General features: G+C 35.8%; 1 protein-coding gene across 2 annotated transcripts in view; it reads right to left on the bottom strand.

Annotated features, from left to right (window-relative positions):
• necab3 (N-terminal EF-hand calcium binding protein 3) overlaps positions 1 to 18500 on the bottom strand; it is a 52162-nt gene that overhangs the window by 3120 nt on the left and 30542 nt on the right. For both annotated transcript variants that reach the window (XM_048198635.1, XM_048198634.1), the window contains 7 exons: positions 17123 to 17231; positions 13135 to 13160; positions 11736 to 11833; positions 10423 to 10559; positions 2654 to 2775; positions 2379 to 2458; positions 2244 to 2297 (listed from right to left, as the gene is read on the bottom strand). In XM_048198635.1, the coding sequence (XP_048054592.1) occupies positions 2244 to 2297; positions 2379 to 2458; positions 2654 to 2775; positions 10423 to 10559; positions 11736 to 11833; positions 13135 to 13160; positions 17123 to 17231 (626 nt within the window). The remainder of the gene's footprint in view (positions 1 to 2243; positions 2298 to 2378; positions 2459 to 2653; positions 2776 to 10422; positions 10560 to 11735; positions 11834 to 13134; positions 13161 to 17122; positions 17232 to 18500) is intronic.

Here is an 18500-nt window from a genome sequence, read left to right as displayed (position 1 = left end):
CTTTTAAAAGTAATGCATTACAATATTGCGTTACTTCCTAAAAAAGTAACTAATTGCGTTACTTCGTTACTTTTTATGAAAAGTAATGCGTTACATTACTTTTGCGTTACTTTTTCTCACCGGGGCTGGGCTTGCTTGTTTGATTTTTAATAACAACAAAAAAGTTATATTTTTGGCAAAAAGGCCCTTTTACACCAAAAGTGAAATCAATAAGCCTCAGGCTGAAGGAAATGCATATTTACACCTGTACAGTAGAGGGCGCAGCTCAAACAAACCTTTCAGCTGTGCTGCCATTCTGGATTAAAGAAAAATATAATAGAGAAGAAAGAAGTTCTAGTTCTTATTTCTAAATCTAATCTAAAGTATTTTTTGATTATTAGTATGGCTGAATTAGGTATATTGAAGGTCAGCAGCAAAGACATTGGTTAATAATTGAGATTAAATACAAAGTATATTTGTGTAATTTAATATAGTTTATTATTACAGGTTTGCTGAGATTGCATTTCACTGTTTTTATTCATTTTGAGGAATACTGAATGTTTTCGTGCAAGTGAAATGAGTAAATGCATGTTCACATTTAGTCTAAAACTATAATAATCATCATGCTTACACAGCGCACACAACACACTCTGCACTTTATTTCTCTCAATATGGGGACAGGAGATCTGTCAGTCAATAAATGTGAAAAGTAACTTGCGTTACTTATTTGAAAAAGTAACTCAGATATTTTGTTGTAAATTGAAAAAGTAATGCATTACTTTACTAGTTACTTGAAAAAGTAATCTGATTACGTAACTCAAGTTACTTGTAATGCGTTACCCCCAACACTGCTATTAACTATGACTTTTCCATCAATAAACTCCTAATTTACTGCTTATTAATAGTTAGTAAGGTAGTTGTTAAGTTTAGGTATTGGTAGGATTAAAGGTCCCGTTCTTCGTGATCCCATGTTTCAAACTTTAGTTAGTGTGTAATGTTGTTGTTAGAGTATAAATAAAATCTGTAAAATTTTAAAGCTCAAGGTTCAATGCCAAGCGAGATATTTTATTTAACAGAAGTCGCCTACATCGAACGGCCAGTTTGGACTACATCCCTCTACTTCCTTCTTTAATGACGTCACTAAAACAGTTTTTTGACTAACCTCCGCCCACAGGAATACACAAGAGTTGCGTTTGTAGAGTGTGTTTGTCGCCATGTCGTCGAAACGCTGTTATTTTCATCCCGCAGTCCAATCACCGGGTCTGATTCCGGCTCAAATTGATAGGGTCAAATTAAAGACATGTTTACAATAACACTGAGCGCGTGCATCTCCACGTTATGGTAAGAGGCGTGACCTTTCCGGCACGGTGCGCTCAGAGCTGTCGAATCACAACACAGGAACCGCTGGCACAATCAGAACTCGTTACGTATTTCTGAAGGAGGGACTTCATAGAACAAGGAAGTCATCAGCCCGTTTTTATGACAGCGGAAACAGCGGTATACAGTGAAAAATACTGTGTTTTTTTACACGCGAAACATGAACACATGTTATATTGCACACTATAAACACAATCAAAGCTTCAAAAAACCATGAAAAACGGGACCTTTAAGAATGTAGAATAAGGTCATGCAGAATAAATAATTAATTAATTATTAATAAACAGCCAATATTCTAGTAATATGCATGCTAATAAGCAACTAGTTAAAATACCCTAGTGTTACCGTTTTAGTTTAAGTGCATTCAGCAGAACACTTTATTTCAAAGATAATAGAAGTAAATATGAAATTAAATATGAAGATGCATTTAAGTCTTGCACAACAAAGTTCAGCTAATTGCATTTAATATAAATGCAATAATATTTGATTCCAATTAACATGCAAGTTAACATGCAAAACATGTATATTCTTTTACAGTATATTATTTATGTCATAAGTACTTCTTTTTCACAAAGGGTCGAGCTTATAAAAGGCACACAAAAGATCCATAAAGGCTATTGTGCAGCGAATCAGACCGCAATGACTTCATCAGAAATGTGAAAAAAAAAAAAATTCCAAATCAATGCTATAAAATCAGAAGATCCTGTCATGTGTGGAGCCAGACTAACTAACTCCTCCATAGCAACAGGAGAAAGAACCATTAACATGTCAATGTTTAGGCATTTTAACCAAGACAAATGGGTTCGGAGATGGCACATTGTGAGTCACGAGGAAATTCATGAGTTGATACGGTAAATGCTTCTGAAGTGGTGGATTGGAGAACTCACTGATTTGTATGTGCTGGCCAGTGTATCTTCTTTCAGTGGCTCCAACTTTGGACTCTAGAAATGAAAAGCAAACCAAAATCTCAATATACATGCTGAAAGATTATTCTGTGTGAATGGACATTTGGATGCATTCACCTGACACTCCAGTTTGTCGATGAGCTGCTGCAGTCTGTTGATCTGAGAGCACCAGTGCTCATCTGTATCTACGGTAACGCCTGAGACGCAACACACACCAATGCTCAGTACACAACTCCAAAACTCATCAGCAGCAGGGTAAAAGACACTTTATATTCAGTAATATCAGTTTGACTGCACTGACACTATTGGATGAGAACAAAACTTGAAATAAATTCAGCTTTATAATTACACTATTGTCTTTTGAAATCTGTGTGTGTGTGTGTGTGTGTTACCAGTAGTGAGAATGCCCGAGTACGGATCAGTAGGTGACAAACACATGTTCTTCTGCACTCGACGGCCACATCTTCTGTTGTTCTTCTGTATGATCAGATGATCCGGGACTTTAACTTCAACCCTACAGAGAAAAAGAGCATGTTCTGCATCATAGGAATGTATGAATATTTTTGTGCTTAAAATTATGTTATATCTTGTAAAACTAGATGCATTCACTTGGTGTTGTTTTCAGTGAATATCCAGCAAAAGGCATTTTGATCAAATAGATTTTGATTTGATAAAGCATAGCTGCAAGAACACGGCATCTGTACGTCTGCGTTCACTGCCCATAGTTGATGAGCATAAGCGAATATCATTGAATGCGAATAACCTTGTCAATGTTGTAACCCTGCTGAAGTCACCCACATATGTTCACATGAGTCAGAAGTCTTTCTTAAGGCTGTTGTTGACCCACTTCTGTTATCATCAGCACAATCATGTGCACTGATGTAACAGACCACAGACTCAAAAACGTGTGGAAAAAGCTAGAGATTTCTGTAAAAGCTAGAGATTTCTGCTAGAGATCATATGCATATGTATTGATTTTCAGTATGAAACTGAAGCTTTGAGAACTCTTGTGCAGCACTGATTATTCACAAGATAAGCTACGTATCGAGAATAGAGATGTTCACAGTGCCAAACACAATTACAAAGTAAATTTACGCTCATTATTTAAACATAACAAAAGTTATTTCTACAAAACAAATTATCTTGAGAAAATGTAATGGTAATGCATCAAGATAACTTACAAATATTACATAACTTTAGATAGCTTTACTATTTATACATTGGACTGGATGACAGGCCTGATATAGTGCTGGGTGCAGTGGTGTCTGGTGTCGCCTGGGTGGCGACAAGTGACTGCATTACTGAATGATGAATTAACAGTCTAATTCATTCAACCGATTCGCTCAACAACACTGAAACGTTCGACTGAATTATTCAGAAAAGAAACAAGTCTTTATGAGTGAGTCACTGAATCATTCATTCAACCGATTCGCTCAACAACACTGAAACGTTCGACTGAATTATTCAGAAAAGTCTTTATGAGTGAGTCACTGAATCATTCATTCACCCAAATTATTCAAAAATGCTGATTCATTCAGGAACTGAAAAACGCTATGGTTCAGCTGTGGTTTTGTTTGGAAATATTATCATTAACGAAGCGAAAACAGACCTAACTTGTAATATAATGTCTTAAATGTAAGTCACTTAATATGAACAGAGACGTTAACAGCACCAAACACAATTACAAAGTGTATTACGCTCATTATTTAAACATAACAAAAGTTATTTCTACAAAACAAATTATCTTGAGAAAATGTAATGGTAATGCATCAAGATAACGCACGAATATTACATAACTTTAGACTAGCTTTACTATTTATACATTGGGCTGGATGACAGGCCTGATATAGTGCTGGGTGCAGTAACATACTTGCACCAGTAGGTGGCGACAAGTGACTGCATTACTGAATGTTGAATTAACAGTCTAATTCATTCAACTGATTCGCTCAACAACACTGAAACGTTCGACTGAATTATTCAGAAAAGAAACAAGTCTTTATGAGTGAGTCACTGAATCATTCATTCAACCAAATTATTCAAAACGCTGATTCATTCAGGAACTAAAAAATGCTATGGTTCAGCTGTGGTTTTGTTTGGAAATATTGTCATTAACGAAGCGAAAAAAGACCTAACTTGTAATATAATGTCTTAAATGTAAGTCACTTAATATAAACAGAGACGTTTACAGCACCAAACACAATTACAAAGTGTATTATGCTCATTATTTAAACATAACAAAAGTTATTTCTACAAAACAAATTATCTTGAGAAAAAGTAATGGTAATGCATCAAGATAACGCACGAATATTACATAACTTTAGACTAGCTTTACTATTTATACATTGGGCTGGATGACAGGCCTGATATAGTGCTGGGTGCAGTAACATACTTGCACCAGTAGGTGGCGACAAGTGACTGCATTACTGAATGTTGAATTAACAGTCTAATTCATTCAACTGATTCGCTCAACAACACTGAAACGTTCGACTGAATTATTCAGAAAAGAAACAAGTCTTTATGAGTGAGTCACTGAATCATTCATTCAACCAAATTATTCAAAAATGCTGATTCATTCAGGAACCAAAAAACGCTACGGTTCAGCTGTGGTTTTGTTTGGAAATATTGTCGTTAACGAAGCGAAAACAGACCTAACTTGTAATATAATGTCTTAAATGTAAGTCACTTAATATGAACAGAGACGTTAACAGCACCAAACACAATTACAAAGTGTATTACGCTCATTATTTAAACATAACAAAAGTTATTTCTACAAAACAAATTATCTTGAGAAAATGTAATGGTAATGCATCAAGATAACGCACGAATATTACATAACTTTAGACTAGCTTTACTATTTATACATTGGGCTGGATGACAGGCCTGATATAGTGCTGGGTGCAGTAACATACTTGCACCAGTAGGTGGCGACAAGTGACTGCATTACTGAATGTTGAATTAACAGTCTAATTCATTCAACCGATTCGCTCAACAACACTGAAACGTTCGACTGAATTATTCAGAAAAGTCTTTATGAGTGAGTCACTGAATCATTCATTCAACCAAATTGTTCAAAACGCTGATTCATTCAGGAACTAAAAAATGCTATGGTTCAGCTGTGGTTTTGTTTGGAAATATTGTCATTAACGAAGCGAAAAAAGACCTAACTTGTAATATAATGTCTTAAATGTAAGTCACTTAATATAAACAGAGACGTTTACAGCACCAAACACAATTACAATTACAAAGTGTATTACGCTCATTATTTAGTAGTTTCAAATACTACGAATTCAGACATACTACTCTGCTGGCGTACTGTTTTTCGCATACTATATAGTAGAGAAGTATTCAATTTTGGACACAGCTATTGTCTTTATGAGTGAGTCACTGAATCATTCATTCAACCAATTCTATAAAAAACAACTGAATCATTCAGAAATAAAATAAAAAAATATGAGTGAGTCACTGAATCATTCACTCAGCCAAATTGTTCAAAAACGCTGATTCATTCGGGAATGAAAAACTGCTTCGGTTCAACTGTGGTTTCATTTGGAACTATTGTCGTTAGCGGAGCAAAAACAGACATAACTTGTAATATGTCCAACATGTAAGTCTCTTAATATTAACTTATTGTTTATTGAACTATTGTATAAAAGCAATATCATACTCACAATTGTGCTGTAGTGTAAATAGCATTTAGCTTTTTTTAAATCTGTAAAAAGCCACATATCATCCACAATTTGCTGTGTTATATACACTGTATTGCCAAAAGTTTTGGGACGCCTGCCTTTACGTGCACATGAACTATAATGACATCCCATTCTTAATCCGTAGGGTTTAATATGGAGTTGGCCCACCCTTTGCAACTATAACAGCTTCAACTCTTCTGGGAAGGCTTTCCACAAGGTTTAGGAGTGTGTTTATTTTTGACCATTCTTCTAGAAGCACATTTGTGAGGTCAGGCAGTGATGTTGAAGGCCTGGCTCGCTGTCTCCGCTCTAATTCATCCCAAAGGTGTTGAGGTCAGGCCAGTCAAGTTCCTCCACACCAAACTCACTCATCCATGTCTTTATGGACCTTGCTTTGTGCACTGGTGCGCAGTCATGTTGGAACAGGAAGGGGCCATCCCCAAACTGCTTCCCACGAAGTTGGGAGCATGAAATTGTCCAAAATGTCTTGGTATGCTGAAACATTAAGAGTTCCTTTCACTGGAACTAAGGGTCCAAGCCCAACGCCTGAAAAACAACCCCACACCATAATCCCCCTCCACCAAACATTACACTTGGCACAATGCAGTCAGGCAAGTACCGTTCTCCTGGCAACCGCCAAACCCAGACTCGTCCATCGGATTGCCAGACAGAGAAGCGTGATTCATCACTCCAGAGAACACGTCTCCACTGCTCTAGAGTCCAGTGACGGCGTGCTTTACACCACTGCATCCGATGCTTTGCATTGCACTTGGTGATGTAAGGCTTGGATGCAGCTGCTTGGCCATGGAAACCCATTCCATGAAGATCTGTTCTGACGCACTGTTCTTGAGCTAATCTGAAGGCCACATGAAGTTTGGAGGTCTGTAGCTATTGACTATAGAAAGTTGGTGACTTCTGCCCACTGTGAGCCTCAGCATGCGCTGACCCCGCTCTGTGATTTTACGTGGCTGTTGTTCCCAATTGCTTCCACTTTGTTATGATACCAGTAACAGTTGACTGTGGAATATTTAGTAGTGAGGAAATTTCACGAATGGACTTATTGCACAGGTGGCAACCTATCACGGTACCACGCTTGAATTCACTGAGAGCGACCCATTCTTTCATAAATGCTTGCAGAAGCAGTCTGCATGCCTAGGTGCTTGATTTTATACACTTGTGGCCATGGAAGTGATTGGAACTCCTGAAGTCAATGATTTGGAGGGGTGTCCCAATACTTTTGGCAATATAGTGTATATACTGGTAATGCTGGTTAGCATGGTCAAGTTATAACTGATCTGCATGTTTATGACTTTTTATAAAATGTGTTTGTAAGAAATGACACAATGAATAAGTGAAGAAAGGATCTGAAGTTTAGCTTAGCAAGTCAAAAATCAGAAGAAACATCTGTCACCATTATTGGTTGCAATTGTGCAACCTTGAAGCTATAACAGGATTGAAATGATTCTGACGTTCACCAGAACTACGAGAAACTCCGCTTTCATTGTGTTTCTGGGCTTCCGCTGAACTGTACAGGCAGTCGTGTTATGAAATCGTTTCTGTTTGACAAATGGGAATTACAGTCAGAGAGAAATAGCAGAAGAAATGTTCTTTCGCTTATTGAGCGATTAGTAGCAAACAAAAACATATGCAAACATTTTCCTGTTGTTCCGTCACATTAAGCGCTCTTCTGAGAATTCCGGCATGTTTCTGTGACAGCTGCTTTGAGAGGAAGAAAATTCCCCATGGATAAACAAGACAAATGTGCTTCATCATGAAGAATACATTACAATTATTTCTGCAGCACTCTGTTTATCTGTTCTCTGTGTTTCTCCCTCTTTCTCTCGCTCTCACAGATATGAAATGCTGAGACAGGTGAACGTCCCTCAGCGAGCAGAGACTACAGCCTAATGAAAACACTGGATCTGCAGTGATTCTGTGCCGCACCTTTGGCTCGCAGAACCATCTTTATATCAGGAACTATTTTTAGGTTCTACTTTTAGGTTCCTATGATGCCACACTTCTTATGATGTCTAAAGACGTACAAAGACATGATGGGAATATAAAAAGGTTCTTATATAAGCAAATCAATTACTACATTTTAATTTGATTTGAACTGGTGTTGAAAATAGAATACAGAACTGCAAATCAAATTTGTATGTAATAAAGTAGAATTATTCTCTATATCTGAACTCTCTGAAACACCTCCATTGTAGACTTGAGTTTTCTTCCGGGAATGAACACGTCACAATATTCCTCATTTAAATCATTAATACCCAAAATAAAGGATTGGTTGAGTTAGTTGAAACTGGCGGTTATGGTTAAGGGGCGGGACATTTCCCAAACACGCTCAATGCGCTTGACCAATCGCAACACACTACTCCAGCTGACCAATCAGAGCACATTGTGCTTTTCAGAAGGAGGGGCTTCATAGAGACAGGAACTAAACAGAGTGTTACCAAAGAGCTTAGAACCCAAGAGGCGACACTTTGATACTTTTTGGGTAACAGCCACTAGATGGCGTTTCGGTAGCACGGCCGCCATTATGGGGTGAAAATACTAACTGGACCATAGAATCCTTCACATCTTATGCACCCAAAATCATCAAATTTCACTGCCAAATCAGAAGCGCAATAGAACAGTTTTTTAAAGGTGCCCTAGAACTTTTTTTTAAAAGATGTAATATAAGTCTAAGGTTCCCCTGAATGTGTCTGTGAAGTTTCAGCTCAAAATACCCCATAGATTTTTTTTTATTCATTTTTTTAACTGCCTATTTTGGGGCATAAATAGAAATGAGCCGATTCGGGGTGTGTGGCCCTTTAATTCTCGTGCTCCACGCCCCAAGAGCTCGCGCTTGCCTTAAACAACATAAAAAAGTTCAAACAGCTAATATAACCCTCAAAATGGATCTTTACAAAGTGTTCGTCATGCAGCATGTCTAATCGCGTAAGTACAGTGTTTATTTTGATGTTTACATTGATTCTGAATGAGTTTGATAGTGCTCCGTGGCTAAAGCTAACATTACACACTGTTGGAGAGATTTATAAAGAATGAAGTTGTGTTTATGAATTATACAGACTGCAAGTGTTTAATAATGAAAATAGTGACGGCTCTTGTCTCCGTGAATACAGTAAGAAACGATGGTAACTTTAACCACATTTAACAGTACATTAGCAACATGCTAACGAAACATTTAGAAAGACAGTTTACAAATATCACTAAAAATATCATGTTATCATGAATCATGTCAGTTATTAACGCTCCATCTGCCATTTTTTGCTATTGTCCTTGCTTGCTTACCTAGTCTGATGATTCAGCTGTGCACAGATCCAGACGTTAATACTGGCTGCCCTTGTCTAATGCCTTGAACATGGGTTGGCATATGCAAATATTGGGGGCGTACATATTAATGATCCCGACTGATACGCAACAGTCGGTGTTATGTTGAGATTCGCCTGTTCTTCGGAGGTCTTTTAAACAAATGAGATTTATATAAGAAGGAGGAAACAATGGAGTTTGAGACTCACTGTATGTCTTTTCTATGTACTGAACTCTTGTTATTCAACTATGCCGAGGTAAATTCAATTTTTGAATCTAGGGCGCCTTTAAATTAAGTCAGCAGTAAATTGTATTGCTCCTACAGTAAATGTTGTATTGTCTTATATATGTTTTATTTTACCAGTTGTGGAATCCAACCATTCAACCATCTGAGGTAACGTAATAAGCCTACTTTATTGAGTATTTCCATTTTATTCAACTTTACACATTTATTGATAGTAAATTAATAATTAATAAATTTAAGGTCATCATGTTTGCAGCGAATAATATATTTCAGACCTAGTGGAGTAATAATTATTAATAACTAGGTCTGAATTGAAATATATATATTGTAGGTTTTAATGGATCACGCTACAAACATAATGATCTTATAATACATGATGCATTGCTGTTTCCGTTATCGCATAATTCACACTTTTGGACACTTTTGCTTTAACGGACATTAGACAACACTGCAAAATCAAGATGTTATATTCATATATTTATTGTCCAACATTCCCAATTTTTCTGATGCATGTCCTTAATTTAATTTCATATGTTGTAACTAGTGGACTGCCGACTCGCTTTCACCCCAAAATGGCAGAAACGCAGGGCCGCTGCTGGGCGCCGGTGCTGCAATGGAACATTCTATTGAGTGTCGCTTAATTCGCTATATTCTTTGGCGTTACTGACAGACTGGAAAGAGAGGAGCTGCAACAAATAATGAATCCCAATATATGAAAACCTGTTCTAGTAGAGCACAAAAAAAAAACATTAAGAGGTTCTCTTCCTCTTTAAAGAGGATTTCTTCATCTGAACTGTAAAAGGGATCTCCTAAGGTGCCACTGGAACTCCTTTCTGGAACCTTTATTTATAGGAGTGTAAGACAGAAAAACGTGTTGTGCTTACAGTGTTTGTGTGTGTGTGTGTGTATAACTCACGGAGAGGTGCTACTTTGTGCCTCCACAGCCTCCATAGCACACTGCAGAGACATCTGGAGCGACAGCAGCTGACTTGACGTCTCCCTCAACATGAAACGGGTCACAAACTGCCCCAGAACCGATGAACCCTGGTACTCCTGCAGAAGAACACTTAACTAACACTTAAGAACTTAACCTGCTGCATCAGTCATTGCGGTAAATGTCATTTAATGCCTTCAGTATTTAAAATCCTGCAGTATTATCAATGCAGAAAATATCATGACAAACACGATTAAGCTGCTGCTGATGGAGGACACCATCCACTGCATCAATGAAACATCTTGACATGTAACGACCGGTCTGAAAACAAAATTAAGGGCCACTTTATCCTGCTCTAACAGAGATCGGCCGTGTGTCGGATGCAATTACGGCCCTCGACACAGTATAAGAGATAATCAGTAAAACGTAAAGATCAGTGCCAGCAGACAGAGATAGTGAAGTGGATTATTTCTGAGTGTTTGCACTTTCTTGGTCTGAAAACACTGAACTTAAATCATACCATAAACAAAATATTAATTTTGTAGTTTTTATTTAAATTTTTAGTCATTTTGTTATGTGTTTTTGTCATTTTTATTCGTTTAGGTTTTTAATAAAATATATTATAATTTAGGTTTATTTTTATTTTAGTTTTAGTTTTTATTTATTTCCAGTTAGTCATTTTAGTGCCTCAATCTATTTCAGTTAGTTGCAAAGGCAACATTTTTAATTTTCATTTAGTTTATGTTTTTCATCAAATTTTTATATTTTATTAATTCTATCATAGTGCAGCTTTATTTCAGTTAATTTTTTATTTAACAATGATAACCCTGGATATAATATGACCTTATTCGAATCCTACCACGCTAACAAAAATATATTCAATGAACGTTTTGCAAGCGTTCCCATTAAGTTGTAAAAACGTTACTTCTGAATATTTTCTGAAGGTTCAAAATGTCCAGTTTTTAAATGTTTTAAAAATGTTTTGTGAATGTTAAGGGAACGTTACATTTTATCATTATGCAAACACTATAGAACGTTACTTTTGAATGTTCTCTGAATGTTCTGAAACAAGTAGTAACATTTAAAAAATGTTAGAGGAACATTCAACTAAAATGTTTTTTTTTAAAAATACTCCATGAACAATGTTTAAGTAACGTTTCTGTGATAACGTTTTGAGAATGTTATTAAAGTCCAGATAACTTTGAACAAACATTCTATTAACGTTACTGGAAGAACGTTTGTTTATAACTTTGAGAGAACCTTGCCAAAATGTTCTGAGAACGCTCCATGTTTACCTCCTTCGTCTTGTCCATCGCTTTCAGGACGGCGACATTGAGTTTCTCCAACGCTGACAGAACATCCAGATATTCTCCAAGATGCTGAGAAAAGTAATCTGAAAAGAGAAAGAGGATGAGTTACAGTTCAGAAACAAAACATGAGTCATATTCTTTCTCTGGTGGATTTTTTAACTGTGCATTTATGCATGTTTACTGAGTTTGTGTCATTTTCATTGTCAATTTAAACTGAAAACAGCGAGGAAGAGAGAGAGAGAGAGAAAGAATTATAGGCCAAAAACAACATTTGTTATATGGTTACACACACGAAACAGAGAAGTCGGAGGAAATGATGTCTGAAATGATCAAGCTTTATAGTTTGTTTTTATCACCAGATTGTCCTCCATCACACACACACACTTGCAGGTGTAGATTAAAAGCTGCACTGCTCGAAAACAGGCGACTGTGGCTCTTCAGCGCTGCTGTCGATATCAGCTTGAGTAAATGAGCCAATGAATTATGTAGCTACGCTGTTCTGAGGACAGGAAGGTTTTCAGATCATTATTTGTCGTCCAATATGACCATCTTTACTCTCTGAACTCAGAGCACAGAAGATTCAGGATGTGTTTCATGTATTTACAATCAGCACACAGTTTTATAGCAGCCTTGGAGCTTTTTCCTATTCAGTTTTTCCACAGGGATCTCAGAAAATTCTGTAATAAACATTTTTAAGCCATTAAAAGGCCACTAAATCCGGCAGCAAAAAAAAGATAATTACTATTTTTAATATTAAAAAAAAATTCTCTTTGTGGAGAAAATGCAATGAAATAAAATGGGATTTTTATATCCAGAACTGATTGTTGTGCCCTGTTATGACTGCTATTTCATACTTTTATTGACATTACAGACCCCTTGGTTGCGTAAGGTTTTGCATTGGAAACTAGCTAAACTAAATTTACTTAAAATGAATTACTCTCATTTAAGCTTGTGGCAGCCTTGCATTAATCTGATGAAGACCTTTCCCATTGCGCACAGCTAATATTGCTCAAAATGCATGGATGCACACTTCAAAAATCCACCAGACAATGAATAGCACCTTTGAAATAGTATACTGATTTCAACAAATCTTAATCTTGCAAACTATTCAAGACGGATAATATGCAAAACGGGGTGACATGGCAAATGTTCGGATTCTCAGTATAGCTATTTAATTAAAAGAAGCCTTAATTCAATCAAATTAAACAAAATATGACCTTGCAAGGGAATAACAAACCACTAATAAATTCTTAAAGGCAGAAAATGTGAAATGTTTGAAGAACCCAAGTTTCCTCCAGGTACGTTTCTTTTTTAATTACTGCCACTTCTTCCGTTCTTTATTTTCTTTCCAGTATGATAATTTAAAAGAATTATCCACACCTACCTGATAGTTTGTCTGTATCGAGGTTACTGGAAAGGGAAGAGGAGAGAGAATAAAATGAGTCATAAGAAAAAAAAGCCTTAATTGAATTGGAGAAGAGTCAAGGATTTGAAAGTGGTGTCATTAGCGAGGAGGATGTGTGGGCCGTCCACAGCTTCGCCAGAATTTTAAAGTGTAAACAGTCCAATTATGTTTCGTTCTGTTAACATCGCAGGGCTGAGGTGATATTTCTCAGCAGATGGTAACTTGTCGAGATAATGATCTTGCTAATGGGGTAAAACCAGTACAATAGAAAAATCCTATACTTAAACACTTTATGACTTTTACAAACTCAGATTTGTGCTAAAATGATTGAATCCAATGTGATAAATTATGTGCAAACAGCGTCTCTCTATACCACTGACCCACAAAAATAAATAAATAAATAATGAAGCAAAGAACAACCACAATATTTTTCACACTGTTTTTGCACATTGTAAACTGTCTGTATAATATTTATATTATGTGCATATTGTGTAAACTCTATTGTATAGTGTCTATTTTCTAATTTTATTTTAAAATAAAAAAACATGAATTTTCTAATGTGTATTGCAAACTGTTGATTTCTGCAATATAATATAATATAATATAATATAATATAATATAATATAATATAATATAATATAATATAATATAATATATATATAATAATAGGTTAGCATCCCCCTGCAGTGGTTTGGTGAGTGGATAATATAATATAATATAATATAATATAATATAATATAATATAATATAATATAATATAATATAATATAATATAATATAATATAATATAATATGTTAGCATCCCCCTGCAGTGGTTTGGTGAGTGGATAATATAATATAATATAATATAATATAATATAATATAATATAATATAATATAATATAATATAATAATAGGTTAGCATCCCCCTGCAGTGGTTTGGTGAGTGGATAATATAATATAATATAATATAATATAATATAATATAATATAATATAATATAATATAATATAATATAATATAATATAATATAATATAATATAATATAATATAATATAATATAATATAATATAATATGTTAGCATCCCCCTGCAGTGGTTTGGTGAGTGGATAATATAATATAATATAATATAATATAATATAATATAATATAATATAATATAATATAATATAATATAATATAATATAATATAATATAATATAATATAATATAGTTGAGATATGAGATACAAAACTATCCTGACCCTAAAATCAAAGATGTAGATAATCTCCATGAGTTACTAGTTTGGAGGAATCATGCCAAAGAATAAAGCATTGCACAATCACACCATCCCACACCTTTTGGATTGTGCATTTTCATGCTGAACTCCACATTCATATTCTTATGCCGACTGAATACAAATCTAAATACCCCAGTGCATGTTGTCACATTAAATTGCCATCGCAGCCAAAACACAATTATGAACACTGTGTAGTCTCAGACTCCATAATTGGCTGAATTTGCTTTGAGTGCTCCCTGATAGCATTAATGGACTTTTAATATTTCGCTGAGACTGAGGGATGGAGAAAAAAAAGGCAAAAGGAGAAAAGGGACTAGTTGAATGAATTGGGTAATTAAACTGGATTGACAAGCGTGTCCAAACTGGTGTCTATTAACATACTACTATCCAGAGACTAATGCTGTGTTCACGATTACACAGTATCAGCCTGATTTTGGCACAATCTGTTTGATATAGAGTGGTGTGGTGATTCGTAAATGACAATGGGCATAGGGACACAAGAATCTATGGAAGGCCATCAGGGTCAAAACGTGTTCACATGTTTTGGCCCTAATGGCCTTCCATAAGAAAAGAATCAATCGTTTTATCTTGTACAGTGTGACATGGTGGATGACAACCGATGCTGATACATCACACATGTCGTTGAAGATGGCAAGCGATGATTGGTCGGGAAGCAACATGTAGTCCACGACAAGAATTTAAGAGTCAAAATCGCATAATCTGACACAGTGACTATCGTAATAGACAAAAAAATTGTGTATTTAACAACATTTGATCTTATTTGATACATGCCAATGGAAAAGGCCACTTTATTGATGTAAACTAGGGATGCACGATATCGGTATCGGCCGATATATGTTCATTTTTAATGTTATCGTTATCGGCCCGTTAAGAAAATTTGGCCGATATATTAAAGCTGATAAATAATGGATTATTTCCTTCAGCTGAGACACTTCAGATGTGCACTGTTCACTATGATGGTTTTGAATTGCTTGAAATATGATTGAAATCACTTCAAAAAGACAAAATACAGTTAAGTTTAACATGCAACGCAAATCTGTCATATAAGCTACATAATATTATAATAATTCTGTGCTTGGGACATGGCTTATATTGGTGAAACTTTTGTTTTTGTAATCAGGCTCTAAAAAATTATATAAAAATTTGGATTTAGATTTATCGGCCAATATATCGGTTATTGACTTTTAAATATAAAAAATTATTGGTTATCGGTATCGGCCAAAATTTTCATATCGGTGCATCCCTAATGTAAACTGATTTATCTGGATGGATTTTATCTATCTGGATGGTTAAAAGTGTCTCTTTATGACAGAAGGATGAAAAATAAGAGGGATTGATGATGTCAGCTGAAATGGAAAGACATTTGTTGTTTAAAATAACATGCACTGGTGAATCATTCATAATAGGACCAGAAAAATACAATAATAATCTAAAAAGTGTCAGTTTTGATTTCATGATGACTTTAGATGTAAAAAAAAAAAAAAAATCACACAATCTTTAGACAAGTTTCTGAAAGTTTGCATATGTGGCCATACGATTCACGTCCACTAACACAAATTCCAGCAGGTACATTTATTCATGGCATAAAGAAAAAAATAAGGTCATTTTCCCATTAAATAATTCCCAGGGGTTTGCAAATCAACAGGCTGGTTTAACGTCGTAATGAGGACGGGAGCTGCTTAAAAAGAATTTGCATGCAGCAGACCTATTTCAGACTCTAACTTGACTAGACTAAATTACTACAGGCTTCTGAATACAGTAATTACCCAGTGACCATTCTGATTGATTGCAGAAATATGCTCCATTTTCAGAGGAAAATCTAAGCTTGGAACTTTGCGGTTCTTTGTGTGTGTGTGTGTGTGTGTGCGTCGTGGCTCTGCAATGCGGTTCTTTGTGAAGTCAAATTTGCAGCTTTGTTCTGTCGATGCCTTGGCTTCCTGGAACTCAGTTCTCAACGCTTTGATTCATACACGCCACCTCGGGTAATACTTTGATCCTCCTGCGCGTGAACGTTCGAATGCTTGTTCGTTTTCTTTCCAGATGCTTCAAAAGCTATGGCATGTGGTGCAATATAATCACGCTATTCTGAAAAGGCGACTAATTAGAGAACGAAAATGTAAGGTTGCCAAGGATACAGGTCACCTAACTCAAAGGCTAAAGTAAACTAAGGTGGGAGTTCAGTAAGTGTGAACTACGCCTACTGATTGCACGCTCTGTTTACGTTGTTTTAGCTCCTGATTCACCGAAGGAATTATGCAAATCAGATAACGATGCAAAAGGCACAAATAATTAGTGCAAGTCGGTTGTGGAGGAAGCAACAATCAAGTGACTTTAATTTAATGTGACTGTACAGCATCACAAAAACAACTGAATCGATCTTAAAATGCAGAAACGTGCATCTGGATAGATCTGCTCTATCATTTAATCATCATTTCATGAATTATTGCTGTCATGATTAATTAAAAATGCAGACGAAGGTTTTTTAAATAATATTCTGCTTGTCTTCTATGGGCAGTAATGCAGTAATTAATTATTGCACCAGAAAATAAGTTGCAATATATAATAACACACCTTAATACCAGGTGTAAACAGGGTCTAAGACAGGTTTTTTGCACTGAAATTCTGTGTGCAGTGAGGCAACTTTTAAGTGAATTTGCTTTGTGTTTGTGATGGTTGAAGTATATACTTTGTTTGCCGTCCATCGATGGAGTAGAACAGCTCCCGCAGCTCGTCGGTTGTGAGAATCCCGTCTGCAAAATAGGCTTTGAACTCCTCGAAGGACAGCTTTCCGTCATCTGCAAGAGGACACAAGATAGAGAATCAGCAAACACATCTGTTGCCAAGCTTCCATCCAAAATTTTTTTCTGATGGAAATGCAAATGATCAAGTGTCTTTAAAATCTTTTTCCATTTAACTTTAGCGCATAAATTATATGTGGATACTTGGAATCACTTTTCGTCTAGAACGCAAATAAACCCATTTAGACAGAAAGAGATGGCGAATGGACATGTAAAGCGACCAATCACAGTTTCTTCTGCTTTTATGTGCTGTTTATGGGCAGATTTAACAACAAAAAACTCACCCAAAAATGGAAGAAAAAGACTTTTGTTTATCTTCAGAGCACAAGATATTCTTAATGAAATCTGGGGGATTTCTGTCCCTCCATTGAAAGTCTACACATCCAAAATTCTGACACATGCAAAACGTTCATAAAATAAATCCAGATTTCATTAAACTTCATTTGTGTTCCAAAGATGAAAGAAAGTCTTATGGATTTTACATGACAAGCGGGTGAGTATATTTCATTTTGGGTGAATTATCCCTTTAAATATCAAATACGTAGAAACATGTGTCCATCCAAATGTATTAAGTACAGATTTAAATAATTGCATGTGCATATCTCGTTTATTTCCTACTAAACTGCTCATACAAAACTGAGTCTTTCAATCATTTGATGCCCCAAACCATGCAAACTTTGGAAGTTAGTTATTCTTCACTTATCATTCATAATATCAACCTAGTACTGTTTAAATAAGATTTTATTTCCTGATGGCCTGATACAAAACGAAGCACTCTGACTCCCAGATATTGCGACGTAGCTTGCAATTTGTGTGCAATACACATCAAACAGTTAGTAAATGAGACAACATCTGAAATGTAGTGTCCTCAGCCCACAGCAACCGTCTGCATTAGGTCAGATGAACACCTGGCAATGCTTTTTACTGACGGCACATGTCGTAGATCAACCTTGATACCTGAACTACCATCTGCTGTTAGTGCATCTGCTCTTATTATTAGCTAAAATGAAGAACGTGTCATCCATCATGAGTCCAAAGAGAAAAAAGAGGAATATACACAGCAGTATCTGACAGTACTCATTCATGGCTGGATCGCAGCTGACAGATTGTCTAAATCACTTCCTCCCTGAGCACGTCGCTGAACATTGGGCTCTCTGACATTTATCAGCCTCCCGAAAGACACGAGAGATTCTTTTAACCCTCCAGTTGAGCTTTTGAGGTTTGATGACACTTGAGCTTGACGTCAGGGGTGAAGCTTGACTTTCA

This window comes from Megalobrama amblycephala, linkage group LG8 (assembly GCF_018812025.1).
Source record: "Megalobrama amblycephala isolate DHTTF-2021 linkage group LG8, ASM1881202v1, whole genome shotgun sequence".
Taxonomy (NCBI): Eukaryota; Metazoa; Chordata; class Actinopteri; order Cypriniformes; family Xenocyprididae; genus Megalobrama; species Megalobrama amblycephala.
The sequence above is the reverse complement of the archived record's forward strand: the minus strand, read 5'-3'. Positions and strand labels throughout refer to the sequence as shown.